Genomic DNA, 16,801 nt, shown 5'->3' with positions numbered 1-16,801 from the left:
AATTCCCAAAGGGTGAGCATTCTGTGTCAAATGGTTTAAAATTATCTTTAAACAAATATTACATTGTATTTGAGTGCCTCAAATCTATAAAAAAAAATACGTTTAAATTTTTGTACTTTTATGACATGTTATTTTGAAGATAAAAAATAATAATGTAACCTTGGGGACTAATATTAATATAGAAAAACGTTAAAGGGTCAATTTGAAAAAATATTTAGGGACTAAATTTTATTTTATCCATGATAATTATTATATTGTCAATCTATTGACTACTATGTTGTTCTACGTTGCAAACCCTTTTTATAGGCGATCCCATTGCACCGGTAGAAAACGTCTAACACTTCACAATACATATTTGCACTCTTTTTTCTCTTTCAACGCCATCTTTGCTCTCTTTCTTTTTATTTTCTCTTCTCTTCCTTTCATTCTTCTTCTTCTTCGATATGGACAAAGGATGGGGTCTTTCCCTTGATTCTGGTTCGGTTTCTAATTTGTTTTCCGATAAGACCAACTTCAGTACTAAGCAGCAGCAGCAGCGAGACATGTTTCAATTCCCTGTTTCCGTCGATGAGGTTGACTTCTTTTCCGGTGATCGTGACGGTAAGAAGAAAGCCGCTGCTTTGACCGTCGTTAATGTCAAGGAAGGGAGGTTTCATGGCGAAAGCGGTCCGGGTTCTGATGTTAATGTAAGGGTTTTGTAGTTGTTTAATCATGATTTTAGTCCCTCTACCATATCAAAATTCAAAACTTGGTACTATTTTTAGGGTTGTTGAACTGGATTGTTGTTGATTTGATTTTGTTTCTTTTGGTTTTCTGAACATATATAGACCGGGTTGCATCTTCTCACTGCTAATAATACTGGAAGCGATCAATCAACGGTTGATGACGGGGTATCATCGGATGTGGAAGATAACAAGCCAGAACGAGGTAATTAAACTGATATGCATGGCATCGTCCATCGAACTGAAGTCTTGAATTCCGATCTCCGGCAACCTATATCCGATCATCTCCAACATGCTTATTCATGTATTTCAGGTGGCGCAATTACAAGTGAAATTGAACGCATGAATGCCGAAAACCAGAAGTTAAAAGACATTATTAGTACTGTCGGCAACAATTACAGTGCTCTCCAGATGCACATGGCAACCTTAATTCACCATCAAGGAAATCCAACAAAGCTCGATAACGCAGTTGAACACATGAAGAGCAAAAATGAGGTTTCCCAGCTCGATAACGAGACTTGTAGTCTCCGATATGGGAAGAGAATCGACGGAGAAGAAAACCCGAATCGAACAAAGCTCGAAAATTAAACCCGACCAAGCGGTTGATCAATCCGGTACTGCGGCTACCATGAGAAAAGCTCGTGTTTCTGTTCGAGCTCGATCAGAATCTCCCATGGTATATACAAACACATATGCATATATAAATGTTAGTGTTTTAATGCAGTTGTTGAAAGGATTCAGTCAGAAGTTATTGTTGGGAAACTCATTGATATACAGATAAGTGATGGATGCCAATGGAGAAATACGGACAAAAGATAGCGAAAGGAATCCCTGTCCTAGAGCTTATTATCGGTGTACAATGGCAGTTGGTTGTCCGGTCCGAAAACAAGTATGTTTCAATCTGCATTCAATTTGGGTCTAGAATTTGAGGCAATGGACTGATAAGAATGCTTTTGGTGTAATTCCCAGGTTCAACGATGCGTGGAAGATCGAACAATCTTGATAACACTTACGAGGGGAACCATAACCACCCACTTCCTCCGGCTGCGGTGGCTATGGCGTCTACAACGAAAGCGGCCACCACCATGTTACTCTCAGGTTCAATGCCTAGTGCCGATGGTATGATGATGAACCCAAATTTGCTTCCATGTTCTTCAATGGCTACGGTTTCGGCTTCGGGTCCATTTCCGACCGTAACACTGGACCTTACTCACTCACCGAACGATCTACAAGGCCAAAGACCGAACACACAATCGCCTCAAGTACTTTTTGGTCAAGCTTTGTGTAATCAATCAAAGTTCACAGGCCTACAGCTGTCTCAAGACACGGTGTCTTCTTCTCAATTGCAGCAGCCTCAGTTAGCCGACACGGTGAGGGCTGCCACGGTGGCTATGGCGAATGACCCAAACTTCACTGCGGCCCTCGCGGCCGCTCTTACCTCCATCATCGGTGGTGCTCACCCGAATAGTAGCGGCAACACTTCCAATGGCACAAACAGCAGACAGTAATAGATTAGCAATCTGTGTTTTGTAACCATTCGTTTTTTTTTCATTTTCAAATTTTTTGTATGAGATTACATCAGTTACCCATGCTCTTGTCTGTGATGGTTCCTTTCTTTTAACTAATGATTAACATGGGCTGAATTTACGAGATAATGTTGTGAGAAAAAAAAATTCACGAGGTAACACTTTCTAATAATTAATTGTTGAGATAGGGTGTTTGCTACAGGTCGAATATAGATCGCCAGGTGATCTAGGCAACCAATGAAGGTCCCCAGGTGGTCTGGGCGCCATGCCGTTTGAGTTTGGGAGAAACAAAATGTAGCGTTATCTCTTCCTAGTCAAATAATAATTGTTTGGGTTAAATGCAAATTTGGTCCTCATAACTTTGCACTCTCATACATGTATTTATTTTAGTCACAAACAATTATAATTTAGTCATACATGTTTCTTGTTTATCCTATTTTAGTATGTATTTATTTTAAAATTGATTATTGGGATATCTTGTTTTGTATTCAATAATTTTTAAAGGTTCTACGTTTATTTATTTCGAGTATTTTCACTATTTTTTAGTTTTATTTAGTTTTATTTTATATTGGAAAAATTTGCGAAATAATATCGTTGGTAGGGAGAAATAAATACATACTAAAATAGGATAAACAAGAAACATGTATGACTAAATTATAATTAAACATAAATACTAAACAGTGGCTAAAATAACATGTGTAGACACCAAATTTCATCTCATTATAATATTTAATATAAAGCATATTATATATATATATTATGGGTTATATTATTTATTTATTATTTCATTACATGTTGCAGGTCCAATGAAGGACCATTACGAGACCAAAATATCAAACGGTCCAATGGTGCTCCATTGCCCAGCAAGTGGCCCAACAAGACAAGTGAACCAGAAACCCTAACGCCCCACGCCTCTCCTCGTTTTTCCTTTCAACAGGCATCGTGAGTATGTGGGTCTCTAACCCCGAATCATCCGACACAAGGACCTCACGAGCATCACCAACAAACCCTCGTCAACAACTAAATCCCGATGATCTCGGGATTTAGTGGAAACAAACTCTTCCGGTGAAGCTTATAAATACCTGCAAAATGAAGAACAAAAGGGGGAGATGGACAGTACAGTAAACCAAGGGGGGATCCCGATTACTCTGGTTTTTCAGGGGAAAATTAGCAATAAAAATACAGAGAATTTTCACACGAAATACATACTGAAATTTGAGAGAAATACGAAAGGGAATATACGATTTATACACAAAATATACAGAAAAATCAGGGAAAACCATACGAAAAGGAAGGGAAACCAGAGAGATTTATCAAGGGTGTTCGAGCGCCTCGTCGGAGCTTTCTTTCATCGTCGGAGTCGGTTTGGTTCCGTCGGGGTTGGGTTTCTGTCCGGTTCAGGAGAGGCTTTGGTCTCGATTAAAGGAGCTTGGCGTTGGAGTCTCAACAGTGAGAAGGCAAAGAATTTACATTGAGAAGAAACAGAGGAAGGAGCTTAGAGAAGAGTGGCCGTAGAAGGTGAGGTTGTTTAAAAATATTAATTTTTTTTAAAAGCATAATAATGCTTGCCACCAAAGCACCACTGTTTGGCATTTAGTGGATCTCTCTCTCTCTTTCACGTGAAGCCTTCAATGTATCAGGAATATGTGCATTTTTAGTTAAGGGTTAATTATCGTTTAAGTCCTCCATGTTCTTGTTTGTTTCATTTATTTATTTATTTATTATTTATTTTTCTTTCTCACTTTTTATTTCGTTTTTTATTTCTTCTTTAACGTGTTTTGTATTTTTTTACTTTATTATTTTATAAAAAAATTATTTGATTATTTGATTTTTATTATTTTTCTTTTGCTAACTTTATTTATCTTTATTTATCTATTTTCTTTAATTTTATTATTATTATACTAACATTTTTTCCTTTCTGTTTTTTATTTATTGTTATTTTATTTATTTCATCTAACATATTTTTCAGTAGTAATTCCAATCGATCAAAAGTAAGTAACTCGAATCAGATCTTTGAATTTTAATTTAAATTTTTAACTTTTTGCATTTAAAGACAACCGATAAATTAATTGGTACCGAAAGGACAGTTCAAGGGTGCTAATCCTTCCTTGACCGTAACCGACTCCCGAGCCCGACATATTTCTGGTGAAACGAAGATCAGGTAAGATGGTGTCCGACCCACCTAAATTCGTTTTAAAGTGGTCGGTGGCGACTCCAACCCACTCATTTCAAGTCGAAGCCCAAGTTTGGGCCCAACCGAAAGACGGTCGCGACAACATGTTTACAAATTTCATGACCAATTTCGAAAATTAAGGAAAATATATAAAACACATGAAATCAGTGATTAAAATGAAATAACTAAAAATATTATGATCAAAATGAAGCATACACAAACTTGACAGAATAAACAACTAGTGACTAAAATATAATTATTAAAATATACATGCCTGAAACAAAACATTAAAAATGTCACTAAATGATTAAACAAATAGATTACAAAGCATAGGGGACCGAAAATGCTATTATCCCCTAAATATTAAAACACGCGTATGAGAGTGTAAAGTTGTGAGGACCAAATTTGCATTTAACCCAAACAACTAGTGTTTGACTAAGATGAGAACACTACATTTTGTTTGTGAAACAACCCAAACCCAAACGCATGACGCCTAGCATACATGGCGACCTTCATTGGTCGCCCAGATCACCTGGCGACATTCATTGGTCGCCCAGATCACCTGGCAATCTATATTCGAACTGTAGTAAACACCTTATCTCAACAATTAATTGTTGGAACGCGTTATCTCGTGAATTTTTTTTTCTCACAACATTATCTCGTAAATTCAGGGGCAAAAGTGCCCAGATAACGCTACAGAAAGTGTTTAATTCCCAAACTAGCGTGCTCATCCGATTAATTCCCTAAATGGGATGTTTTCTACAATAGATTTGGGATCTCTCGGCGTCTTCAGGGTTGAATCAGATTTTTTTGACGTCTTGCTTGGGATTTCCCTGCGTCTTCAGGGTGTTGGATTGTTTATGGGGATCTCCAGGCGTCTTTAAGTTATCAGTGAAAAAATTTGGCCTTTTTACACAAATATCAACTTAACATAAATTAATTACTTGTTAGACATTGTTTAAGAATATTTTACGGATCTAGCCATTTTTTAAAAACTTTCTATAAAATTTTTATAAATTTATATAAGTTTACTCAGTATATAATTCACCTAAAATATCAGTGGCACACCACTTAATGATGTTTCCATTGTAGCCCATTCTCTATTCTTTTTACAATAATATTTTAACACCAAAAAGTATCGGTCAAAAATATACCGAACTTTAGTATAATGTATGATAAAATATATAAGTCTTTAGTTTTGTACAACTTAATATTAAATTTCAATTTAATTTAATATTTATAAATTATTAAATCGTTATTGCCGTGCTATTATTTTATGGGTGTCTAGGAAAAAAGAAAAAATATCTCAAAATTATATACAACTTAAATTAAAATTAAATAAAAAATAGTTAACATATATTTACATATGATATATCGAGAAGTGTATTTTACACAAATTTAATGAAAAGGAAAGTGTTTTTTATCATGAATCTCATACATTGTAAGATCGAAGTTTATAAGTCCATCCTAAAAGATGTGTATGTCTTGTGTTATATTTTAAAATAATATTTTTAAAATATTTTATAATTAAATAAATTTATAAAATATCAAAACTTTTTATATTATTTAAATGGTATTCTTAAAATTTTGCTAGATCTGTAAAATATTCTTAAACAGTGCCTAACAAGTAATTAGTTTATGTTAAGGTGATATTTGTGTAAAAAGGCCAAATTTTTTTCTTGATAACTTAAAGACGCGAGATCCCATAAACAATCCAACACCCTCAAGACGCCTAAAGACGTCGGGAGATCCCAAGCAAAACGCCAAAAAAATCTGATTCAACTCTGCAGACATCGAGAGATCCCAAATATACTGTAGAGAACACCTCATTTGGGAAATTAATCGGATGAGCACATTAGTTTGGGAATTAAACACTCCATGTAGCGTTATCGGTGCACTTTTGCCAATTTATATGGGCTGATATCAAAATTATGTCGGTGTATCCTTTTTCTCATTCAATCAAAGTATCACATTTATGAATTCGATAGTTGGAGAATGGAAGTTTTTAAACATGCAATATTAACAATTTTTAAGAGCACTAACTGCTTATAGGTTTTAAAAATTCAGTAGCTAAAATGCAAGATGCCTAACAAGTTTGATGACTATTATGTAGTTTATCCTAGACCAGGCAAACTTGACTCGAACCCGATTACCCGACCCAATATTTGATATTAACCCAAACATGATAATCAAATTTGATTCGATGGCCAACCCATATTTTAGCAAAACTGAAATCAACCAGAGCCGAAAGCAACCGAACTGAAATTAACCCGAACCAAAAGAAACTTGAACCGATTTTTAACCCAATCCGAAAGCAACCCGAACTGAATTTAACCCGATCCAAAAATAACCCGAACTGAATTTAACCCGATCCAAAAATAACCCGAACATATTGAAATTGATCAAAGTTATTAAACGATAAAAGTTATTTTCAAGAATAAATTAATTTAAATAAAATTGATAATTTATTAAAAATATTAGGTTTATAATAAAATAATAGAAAGTTTAAGAGGAATATAAAAGTAAAAATCTAATTGTAAGATTGAAAATAGTAATAAATAAAGTTTACTTATCTTACTTGTTATAAAATATTATATTTATATAAAACGACTAAAAAAAAGGAAATAATATTAGATTTACAATAAAAATAATATAAAGTTTACTTATGTTATGACTAAAACTTAACAAATAAAGTTATGTATTATTTTTAAATTTAATAAAAATACTAAATTTATAATTGGAAATAAAAACTTTAATAAAAAAATATTTTTTATCAAATAGTTTTCATTATAAACTTTTCATGCGAGATTAATATAAAAATTTGATAACAAATTCTAACACATATTATAGGATCGTATTAGTGTCAAATTATCGATTTATCATCTCTAAATGATGGTTTAATTCAAAATATTGAACGATTGAGAATTGAAAGTAAACATAAATGATAAAATTAACAAATATGAAGACATATTTTTACAAGTATATATCAATTATTTTATATATACTTGATTTTTATTATACTTATAACTAATTCAACCCGAATTGACCTGATCTATATGTTGACTTAAACCGAAAATCAACTGATCTTATATTAATCCAACCCAAGATCTAACCGATCCGGTATTAACCTGACGCAAAAATCAATCGATCCAGTATTGACCTGACCTAATATTGACCCATTCCAAAAATCAATCGATCTGATATTGATCCGAACCGTAAAACTATCGATCCTATAACCACCCGACCCGAAAATTGACCTGACCCGACCCAATTCACTGTACACACGTACCAGATCTGATCTGATCCGAACAAAATTAAACCAAATTTAATATAGATTCGAAATTACCCGATCCAAACCGGATCTGAATGACTCGTTTGCCACCTCTAGTTTATCCTAACATTAATAGCTTACAAAATGACTTAATATAAAAATAAGTGTCCAAACTATTCCTAAAATTAATTTTACTGCCTAAACAATTTTATGTGTCTATCGTTAAAAACTGATAAATAATATGTGTCACATATATATATTTATTGATTTTTTAAAAATAAAATATATTTTTTTAAATGTCACTTAATATTTTTTAAAAGGTAGACACCTAAATGTGTACCGGAGAAAACGTTATCGCCTACTTTTAACAAAAAAATTGGCTAAACTATACGTTTAGTATATGAACTATAAGTTTTTGGCTTGTTTTAGTACCTAAAGTTTTAATTTTTTTAAAATCATACCTAACATTTAGTTTTTGTTTCATTTTAGTACCTCAGCAATTTCGCCATTAAAAACTAATCATGTTTAATACCTAAACTATCAGTTTTGGTCCATTTTAATACATAAAATTTTCATTTTCTTCATAATTTAATGTTAAGTTTTAAACATGGTACTGAAATGAAACAAAAACTAAACTTTAGGTATGATATTGAAAAATTGAAAGTTTATGTACTAAAACAAATCAAAACTAATAGTTTAGGTATTAAACGTATAGTTTACCCAATATTCTTTAGACACAAAAGTTAATTTTCAAGGATAGTTTGAACACTTGTTTTTATATTGGGTAAATTACATGCTTACTCATTGAACTTTACTCTCTCTCCTATTTCACTCATTGTACTTTCAATTTTTTCAATTTACTTATTAAACTTTTGACATCGAACTTTTTGGTCACTCAACCGTTTACTCAGTAACGGTGTGCTCACGTGGTTTATTTTAATAATAAAACATGTTACACATTTACTCACTAAATTTTACTCTCTCTCTCCTATTTTACTAATTATACTTTTAGTTTTTTCAATTTTAATTTAACATCGTTAGAAATTTAACAGTTGAGTAACAAAAAAATTCAATGTCTAAGTTCAGTGACCAAATTAAAAAAATTAAAAATACGATAAATAAAATAAGAGAAAGAATAAAATTCAATGAGAAAAATATGTAATTACCTTTTTATATTAAGCCTTTTCAAATTGACGTTCCAATAAAAATCCATTAGATAAAAAACGCGTGGCACAAAAAAGTCAATCAACAGTGTCATCGCTAAAAACGCACCGTATTATTCTATGGTTAAAACGCATCGTTTTGCTTAATCCCGATGCTGAACTGAGCGAAAGGGGAGGAGAAGTACTCCTTAGAGCGAAGGAAATAAGAATCACAAATACTGATGAACAATCTGGAAGAGTCCAAACCGGATCTCTACCCACAACAAGAAGAACAAGAGATGGCAACCTCGTCGGCGGCGATTGACGGAATAGCAGCGTCGGCTCTACGTTCAGTTCTCCAGAGAGTCCACCAGGCCGCCGAGCGATGTGGTCGTGAATCGCAGCGGATCCGCGTCGTTGCCGTCAGTAAAACGAAACCCGTCTCCCTCGTTCGCCAAGTTTACGACGCCGGTCATCGATGTTTCGGCGAAAACTACGTCCAAGAACTTGTCGAGAAAGCCCCTCAGGTTCTTCCTCCACTTCATTCAAAAGAAAAAACTTCGAACTAGTCAAAAAAATCATTTCCATTTTGAAAATGATAAAGTACCGAAGTAATAATCATTTCCGTGCTTGCAATCGCAGCTTCCGGATGACATAGAGTGGCATTTTATTGGGAATTTGCAGAGCAATAAAGTGAAGCCTTTGATTGGTAAGCAAAGCTACGTTTTTATTAGGGACTTTCGATTAAAATGTCTTTGTTTACATCATAGTTTATTATTACTGCTTCTAAGCTGAGTTTTTTTCATGGATATCTGAAATTGAACTTTTACTTAATTTGGTTTTGCTTGTACTTCTGGAGGGCAATATTTGTTGTGTGTTTACTTATTATTCATTGTTACACAGCTGGTGTGCCGAACCTCGCCATAGTGGAAACTGTAGATGATGAGAAGGTAATTCTGTTCATTTCCATTAGTATAATTGCTATAAATTGTTCCTTTATGTATTGGAGACAGAATTAGAGAACTTTTTTAATTAATTTATACCTAATTTTGAATCTAGTTTAGTGAGAATGACTGATATGATTTTGTTTTTTATATCATTAATCATTATGTCAAAGCTTTCAATTGATAGTGTCAAGAACAGCATTCATACTGTGGCCAAGTATTTGTGTTTTTTCCTTATTAAGCTGAGCATCTTCCTTATTTTGGGCTAGATTGCAAATCATCTTAATCGTGCGGTTGGAAACTTTGAAAGAAAGCCTTTGAAAGTCTTACTCCAGGTGAACACCAGTGGAGAGGAATGTAAGTAAATTTCTTTTTATTACAACGAAAATATATTGTTTTTCGTTGAGTTGTGTCAAGGCTTTGCACGTTCAAGCTTGTTGTCATGACTTTGTCTTTAAGTTTGCTAGATAAAACTGGTCTTGTTTCTTTAGCTTCCGGTTCCGTACTATGCTCTATCAACATGGGTATTGGAACCTAGTTCATTGGGGCTAAGTACCTAGTTAGATTAGGTCAAGTATATTTGCTGACAAAGAAGCTGCTTTTATCAATCACTTGGAGGTTGTTTTCATAGTATTTCCCTGCATCATGTTATTGCAGCAAAATCTGGTGTTGAGCCTTCAGGTTGTGTGGAACTTGCAAAACATGTTAGTCTGAATTGCCCGAATCTTCAATTTTGTGGATTGATGACAATCGGGATGCCTGATTATACATCAACTCCGGCGAATTTCAAGGTGGCTGGAGTTCTTATCTCGGTTTTTCCGTCCTTTTCAATCGATTCTTTATTTTTCTAACAATATTTATTTGATACTCAGAGATTAACAAATTGCCGAAGTGAAGTCTGCAAGGCTCTTGGAATACCAGAAGAACAATGTGAACTGTCGATGGGAATGTCTGGCGACTTTGAGCTAGCTGTAAGGATTGTTTTCCCATTACCATCTAGATAAGGAAAACTTTAGATTTGTATGCAATTGGCTTTGTCTACACTTTAGTACTGAAACATTGTTGTGCTCCTGCCACATACCGTGCACAAAACCATGCTATGTTACTCAAATTTGGGTGTGTTAGATATGAGTATACTTAATTTTTTTCCGAAGTTTCTCATATATTTCGAGAACCCTTGTAGGGTTGTACCTTTATACTCATGTACCTATTGTGTTATATTCCCTAACCAAACCCCATAGAAGTAGCATTCAATTCTTTTAAAGCTTACGAGAGAACGACCGTCTAATGGATTGTCTCATTGTTTCCGCAGATTGAAATGGGCAGTACCAATGTCAGAGTTGGATCAACCATCTTTGGGGCAAGGGAATATCCAAAGAAGAAATGAAACGCTGCATTGTTGTTAAACATAATCATCGGGTTGTTATTTTGTTACGCCGGGTTGATGTGGTTTGATCCGAGAGAGAATACACTGACTGATAGTAGAATCCATTGAACTTGTTTGTTCCTTCTAAATAATGCTAATAAAACTGTAATTGTAATTGTTTGATCTGAAATTCGATTCTTATTGTTCGGCTGGAAAATTAACCTCATTGTTTCCGCAATTTGTAATTGTTTGAGTCTTTCGTTAAATCAGTTCCTCCTCACAAGGATCCCACAATGAAGTCCTCCCACCTGCATATCCAACACACCCAGATTCCCACACGTTTCCCGGCCTCCTCAAAGCTTGCACTTCTCTGTTACGCTCATCCAAACGAGGTCTCGAGGCTTGAGAAGACTCCCGGGGTGGAGTTTTATCGACCTGCACAATACGGTTACCACATTTTTCTCCGGTTAAAATGCTCACCCGAAATATGAACTAGTTGCTACACTGTCGATTCTGTTATGGGAAATAACTATGATCATTGTAATATCTATGATAATTATTGTAATTATGGAGTTGTTACACTAAAAATAATTATACAAAATGTAATGCAAGCGTCAAACTTTTCCCGGCCAGTAAAACATATATGACCAATCAGACGGACAGCTAACACCAATGTCAATGGGGTATTCAACTCCTGCACTGTGTTTGATCTTCTAACTCCTCTATCTGCCTCCAGAATCTGTTTCGAATCTAATAACTATTTCTGCGTATACAGTAGTGTTGTATATCAGGCAAAACTTTAGCAGGCAATCTGCTTGTCACCCTAATTGTTCTTTATAGGCGGATCAGCTGAGAGTTGGGCGGTTCTAGATATTGTGGTCGGCAATCAAGACGAATTGCCTAATAACGACGAGGTATCAAAGGGAGCAACCACCCCCTCACTCAAAAGGCGCAAGGCGGCTCCTCTTGAGAACTTCCTGGTAAATAAAAAACAAGCAACGGATGTAGAGTTAACTCGACACCACTCTGTCCGGGATTCACTCTCGTAGTATATATGGTTGATGTCCTGTTCGAATAGTCAAGTAGTTGGAATTGATGAGATACAAGGTGCAGAATAATGGACCATGAAAATATGTCAATTAAGATCAATAAAGAACAATGCAAAACTGAAACATAAAGATCAGAATATGACTAAAATAAAACAAATGCATAAAGTAGAACACATACGAAAAAAAATCCGACTAATAAATAAAACAAGTCAAAATGATAACCTTTATTTCTTTGAGTCGTTTAGGGCTAACATCTGCATAGTTGAATGTAACAGGATGCCAAGCTTTGTTATCCATTTTCGTAGCCGACTGGTTCCACAGGGTATAGGTCAGTGATCTTCGTTCTATCTCACCTTCGAGACCGCTCATCTGATGAGTAAAAAGAAAACTAGGACTACTTAGAAATGTGATTTCAAATGAAACACAATCAGAAAAATCATGTATGAAAACTAGGACTAATTTTACTTATCAAGAATATGGCTAGAGGACACCCATTAAAAAGCTAAGAAAAAAACAGAAAATAGTTCGGAAAAGAGAACACATGGGAATGGGATATACTGATTGTTTACTTACCGCAAACAATGTTGGCACGTAATGTTCATCCGGGATACAATTATGCTGTTTTTGAAGTTTCTGCACAGTCAAAAGTAAGTCATCAATCACTTTGAAGGAAGTAGATTCTCGGTCATAATATCTGAAACACTAAACTTGAGCATATCTACGAAACACGAGAAACTATGACACCTATGGGGATCAGATCTCACTACTAAATCAATATTCTAGCCCCTGAATCGACTATCAAAACTGAGAAAAGGTTCCTATTAATCAGCCTCATTGCATTCATTTTGGGAATTGAACTCTTACAATATTCAGCCGTCCTTTACTGGTGTCCACAGGAGGCCGTCGCTGCAAATCAAGAAGTAAATTTAAGTTTCAGATTGAAGTTTCATATGATCCAATATCTTATCCTAGCAACATGCCAAAGAAGGGGGAAATATCTCTAAAAAGACATAATCTGTTGATAGGAATATTTTCCAATAACGAGAAGAGAAAATTGATCGAAAATAAACACATAATATACTATAATCAACACTTCAACAGCATACCTTGCAGAATTTCTTAAAGACCGGAAGAACAACCTCATCATCTACAACGACTTCGGCATGGCTCCTTATCAAAGAGATCCACTGCAAATACAAGGCAAGTTAAATTCCATCGATACAAAAAATGCGTACTGAACTCATAGAAATGCACAATGATGAATAATGGGAAAATGGGGCAGTTCAGCCATTTGGCTGCTGAAGGAAGTTGGCTTTGCAATTCATATAACAGCATTTCTCAATGTTAAAGCCAGATCTACATAAAATATGTAGGGCAGACAAGAGATCAAAATTCGAAACAAGCTCTATTGAACCTAATTATGAAGTTATTCGAATTCAAAAGTCTCAGATCAAATCATCAAAATTTCCCAAAATATAACCTGAGATCCTTTTCTCCACTTGTTCCTCGGTACAACAGGAGACATTTTAGGGTGGTAACGCCCATCCTTCAAATCAAGAAAGCTGCAAAACAAGATTTTTCATTTCTTCAAATCAAAACAAGAACTTGTTCAAAGATCATTCAATCTTTTTCCCCCCTGATGTATTATGTATAAAAGAAAAAAGAAAAAAATGACTGAATACATCACTCAATGCTTGGCACCTCAAGAATGAAAAAGGCCCGCCATCTACCTGTCCACAAAACTGTCCACGAAACTCCTAGGAGAAGCCATAAGATATCTATAGATATAGCTGAAGTTGTATAGAGGTACACAACTGCACAAATATAACACAACTTGCTGTTAGAAACAAAACCTTCATTACATTAATTATAATATTAACAAAAAAGCACCCATCAACAAGGATGAACCGAAAAGTTAGATATGTTTTTGTATTTTTTTTATTGATAATCTGTTTTCGATTCTAGAATTTTATATATCCGCACCCTTAAAGCTTAAATTTTATAAATTAATCATCTAACATAAAATCTTGGGCCTACCATCAACTGCCATAAGGTAAATTAGTTAAAAAGTACAGACCTTTCAGACAGAAGAACAAATCTCTGATTTGCAGGGTCCTCTAGAGCATTTGAAAGTAACAACCGTTCGGCTTCTATCATACTCGATTCTCCCCAAGAAACCTGCAACGAATATGATGCGATCCATGAATCCGAATACTGTTAAAAAAAGTTGAAATCTTTTGAGTAGTAAACCACCTGAATGCTATCAGTCAATTGGCGATTGTAAAAGAAATGCGACCGAGAAGTCGATTCGTCGAAGACGAAGCCAGGGGCGGAGTGAATGTAAATGGAGAAGTTAGCCGTGTCAGCGTTCTGTAACAAAATCCCACATCAAAAAAGGTTAAATTTTGGTAAAAGTGGAGGAAAAAGGAAAGATGGATTTTGTAAAATACCTCAAAGAAGCTTCCCCAGAGAAAATCGAGAGGGAGATTGAAGCGGGAAAGGAAGAGGAAAGCGATCTTAGGGGTGCCGTTGAAGTTGTTATATCGAGGAATACGAGATCTCAAACGCGCGCGAGAGAGATAGTTAGTGGGAGGAGAGATTTCCGGGGAGAAATGGAGGAGGAGGAGAGCATAGAAGAAAAGGGCAAAAGAGAAGAAGAAGACGAGTTTCCAGCTTAACCAGACAACGTGGCGAACTGGTACCGGAGAGGCGGCAGCGACGGCTTTCTTCTTCATGATTTTTCCGGCAATAATCACTTCCTAACTTACAAGCTAGCTTCTATCATCTCCCAATTCTTCATAAATATAATGGTTTCTTGTATAATAATCCAATCAGTCAACAAGCAATAAGAAGAATAAAGAAAAAAAAAGAGAATGTGTTTACATTGAAGGGCTTTTAGTTTCTTTCTGGGACACATGGCTTGAAAGGGACGGACGGAGCATTCAAAGATTTTAAGAATTACTTCATAGGTTACTATGCTGGGTCGATGCGATTGGTTGTATCGGCCATGTCAACAGCGAAACTATCGATTTGGGGTTGGTTTTTGTTGTTTTCGTTTTCCCACTTACCCACCCATCGGCCACCGGCCACAGCCCACCGCCATTAAAGGATGTTGGGCTCTTGGCTGATAGCCCATTTTCCTTTAAAGACAAGTTAATCAGATTCAAATATAGTTAACTTAATTCCAATTTTATGGATGCCCAAAGCCAAGATCCAACAACAACAACAACAATCCTATAGGGAGCCGTCTTGTTCTTGAAAGTAAAAACAACAAAAGAGGAGTTTCAATGTTCAAACTTCAGAGCTCGTGAAATATGGTCGTACGATTTCGAACATGAAACATCCGCACATGTGTTCTTTGATATGCATTTGTAATGTGGTGTTTGCATGCTGAGTTCCGCCACTGGGCATGAATATAAATACCGGCAGCATGAGTATTACTGAACGCCACTCGCCTTGGTGTTTTGACGATCCAAGATAAAATTTAAGATCTTGGGAACAAAGATTCTCTTTTTGATCGGTTTTCCGTCGAATATACTGAGAGTTTTTCGTCTTTCGAAGCCGACGTAAAAGCATCCTCCGACGATCATCCTTTTTCGACCTCAATTGTTGTCCAGCCAGGTTGATTCCTTCAAGTGCATAGTGTCATAACGTCTCCCCGGGAGAGTCCGTTAGACTTAAAAAATTTGTTTTCGGGGAAGGTGATAAAATATTTTTGGAAAACAGTTTAATTTTGGAGTCGCCACCAACCATTAAGTTAGGTAGGTTGAAAACCATAAACGAAAAAAACGGTATGTGTTTTACCAAAGATTCGTTTTTAAGAGTTCGGGAGTCGGTTACGTGTGGGAAATGGTTAGCACCCCCACAACGCCCAAACTTTGGTACCTAAACGATTATATATTGTTTAAATATTGAGAATTACAAACTCGAAAATATATTTAAATTACATTCATTTTATTATTTAAAAAGTGTGAATAATCTTCGGGAACACACTTCCTTTATAGTTAGGAGACTTTCCCATAGATTCCCCTCACAAAAACATTAATTCACAAATTTCGCCAAGATAAAATAAAATAAAACAAAACAAAATAAAATTGAAAAACGATGAAAAATACTCGAAATAAATAAACGTGGAACAAATAAAGTTATCGAATATAAAACAACGTTTATGCGAAAAATCCTTGAAAATACAGCTTCCCTTATAGTCGGGAGATGTCTTCGTAGATTTCCCGCATAAAGAAATTTTCCATTTTTTACATACATACATGAAATTATAACTATAAAACACAATTACAAATTTGGACTAAAATACACATTTACAACATGGCCGGCTAAAATACAAATAAAAAAATAAAAATAGTTAAAGGGCTAACATAGCAAAAACATAAAGTTAAAGGGCTAACACAGCAAAACAAAAATAGAAACTTAAAGGATTAAAATAGTAAAAATAGACAGTTAAAGGACTAAAATAGCAAAAACATAAAGTTAAAGGGCTAACAAAGCAAAACAGAAAATTAAAGGAATAAAAAGACAAAAACAGAAACTTAAAGGGCTATGATAGTAAAAACCGAAAGTTAAGGGACTAACAAAGCAAAACAGAAATTTAAA

At 35.0% G+C, this 16,801-nt stretch overlaps 2 protein-coding genes and 1 pseudogene across 2 annotated transcripts; 2 read left to right on the top strand and 1 right to left on the bottom strand.

Annotated features, from left to right (window-relative positions):
* Positions 1 to 331: 331 nt before the first annotated feature.
* Positions 332 to 15,504, top strand: LOC120151842 (annotated as a pseudogene).
* LOC120151752 (pyridoxal phosphate homeostasis protein-like) lies at positions 9,062 to 11,334 on the top strand. The gene is made up of 7 exons (XM_039164117.1): positions 9,062 to 9,361; positions 9,477 to 9,543; positions 9,738 to 9,784; positions 10,048 to 10,135; positions 10,436 to 10,569; positions 10,651 to 10,749; positions 11,091 to 11,334. The coding sequence occupies exons 1-7, from the start codon at positions 9,077 to 9,079 to the stop codon at positions 11,163 to 11,165; spliced, it is 795 nt and encodes a 264-aa protein (XP_039020048.1). The 5' UTR covers positions 9,062 to 9,076; the 3' UTR covers positions 11,166 to 11,334.
* Positions 11,682 to 14,995, bottom strand: LOC120151751 (glycosyltransferase BC10-like). Its single transcript, XM_039164116.1, has 10 exons — positions 14,644 to 14,995; positions 14,447 to 14,563; positions 14,271 to 14,371; positions 13,924 to 14,007; positions 13,674 to 13,755; positions 13,300 to 13,380; positions 13,058 to 13,099; positions 12,767 to 12,826; positions 12,416 to 12,562; positions 11,682 to 12,210 (listed from the first exon to the last, which is right to left on the bottom strand). The coding sequence occupies exons 1-10, from the start codon at positions 14,926 to 14,928 to the stop codon at positions 12,031 to 12,033; spliced, it is 1,179 nt and encodes a 392-aa protein (XP_039020047.1). The 5' UTR covers positions 14,929 to 14,995; the 3' UTR covers positions 11,682 to 12,030.
* Positions 15,505 to 16,801: the final 1,297 nt, after the last annotated feature.

The sequence above is a fragment of the Hibiscus syriacus genome, unplaced genomic scaffold (assembly GCF_006381635.1).
Source record: "Hibiscus syriacus cultivar Baekdansim isolate YM2019G1 unplaced genomic scaffold, ASM638163v2 tig00111069_pilon, whole genome shotgun sequence".
Taxonomy (NCBI): domain Eukaryota; kingdom Viridiplantae; phylum Streptophyta; class Magnoliopsida; order Malvales; family Malvaceae; genus Hibiscus; species Hibiscus syriacus.
The sequence above is the reverse complement of the archived record's forward strand: the minus strand, read 5'-3'. Positions and strand labels throughout refer to the sequence as shown.

Coding starts and splice junctions, on each gene's coding strand:
- LOC120151752 (XM_039164117.1), top strand. CDS start 9,077: ATGAACAATCTGGAAGAGTCCAAACCGGATCTCTACCCACAACAAGAA. Junction 9,544..9,737: donor TAAAGTGAAGCCTTTGATTG/GTAAGCAAAGCT, acceptor ATTGTTACACAG/CTGGTGTGCCGAACCTCGCC. Junction 10,750..11,090: donor CTGGCGACTTTGAGCTAGCT/GTAAGGATTGTT, acceptor TTGTTTCCGCAG/ATTGAAATGGGCAGTACCAA.
- LOC120151751 (XM_039164116.1), bottom strand. CDS start 14,928: ATGAAGAAGAAAGCCGTCGCTGCCGCCTCTCCGGTACCAGTTCGCCAC. Junction 12,827..13,057: donor GTAAAGGACGGCTGAATATT/GTAAGAGTTCAA, acceptor TTGACTGTGCAG/AAACTTCAAAAACAGCATAA. Junction 12,211..12,415: donor AACGACTCAAAGAAATAAAG/GTTATCATTTTG, acceptor CTATTCGAACAG/GACATCAACCATATATACTA.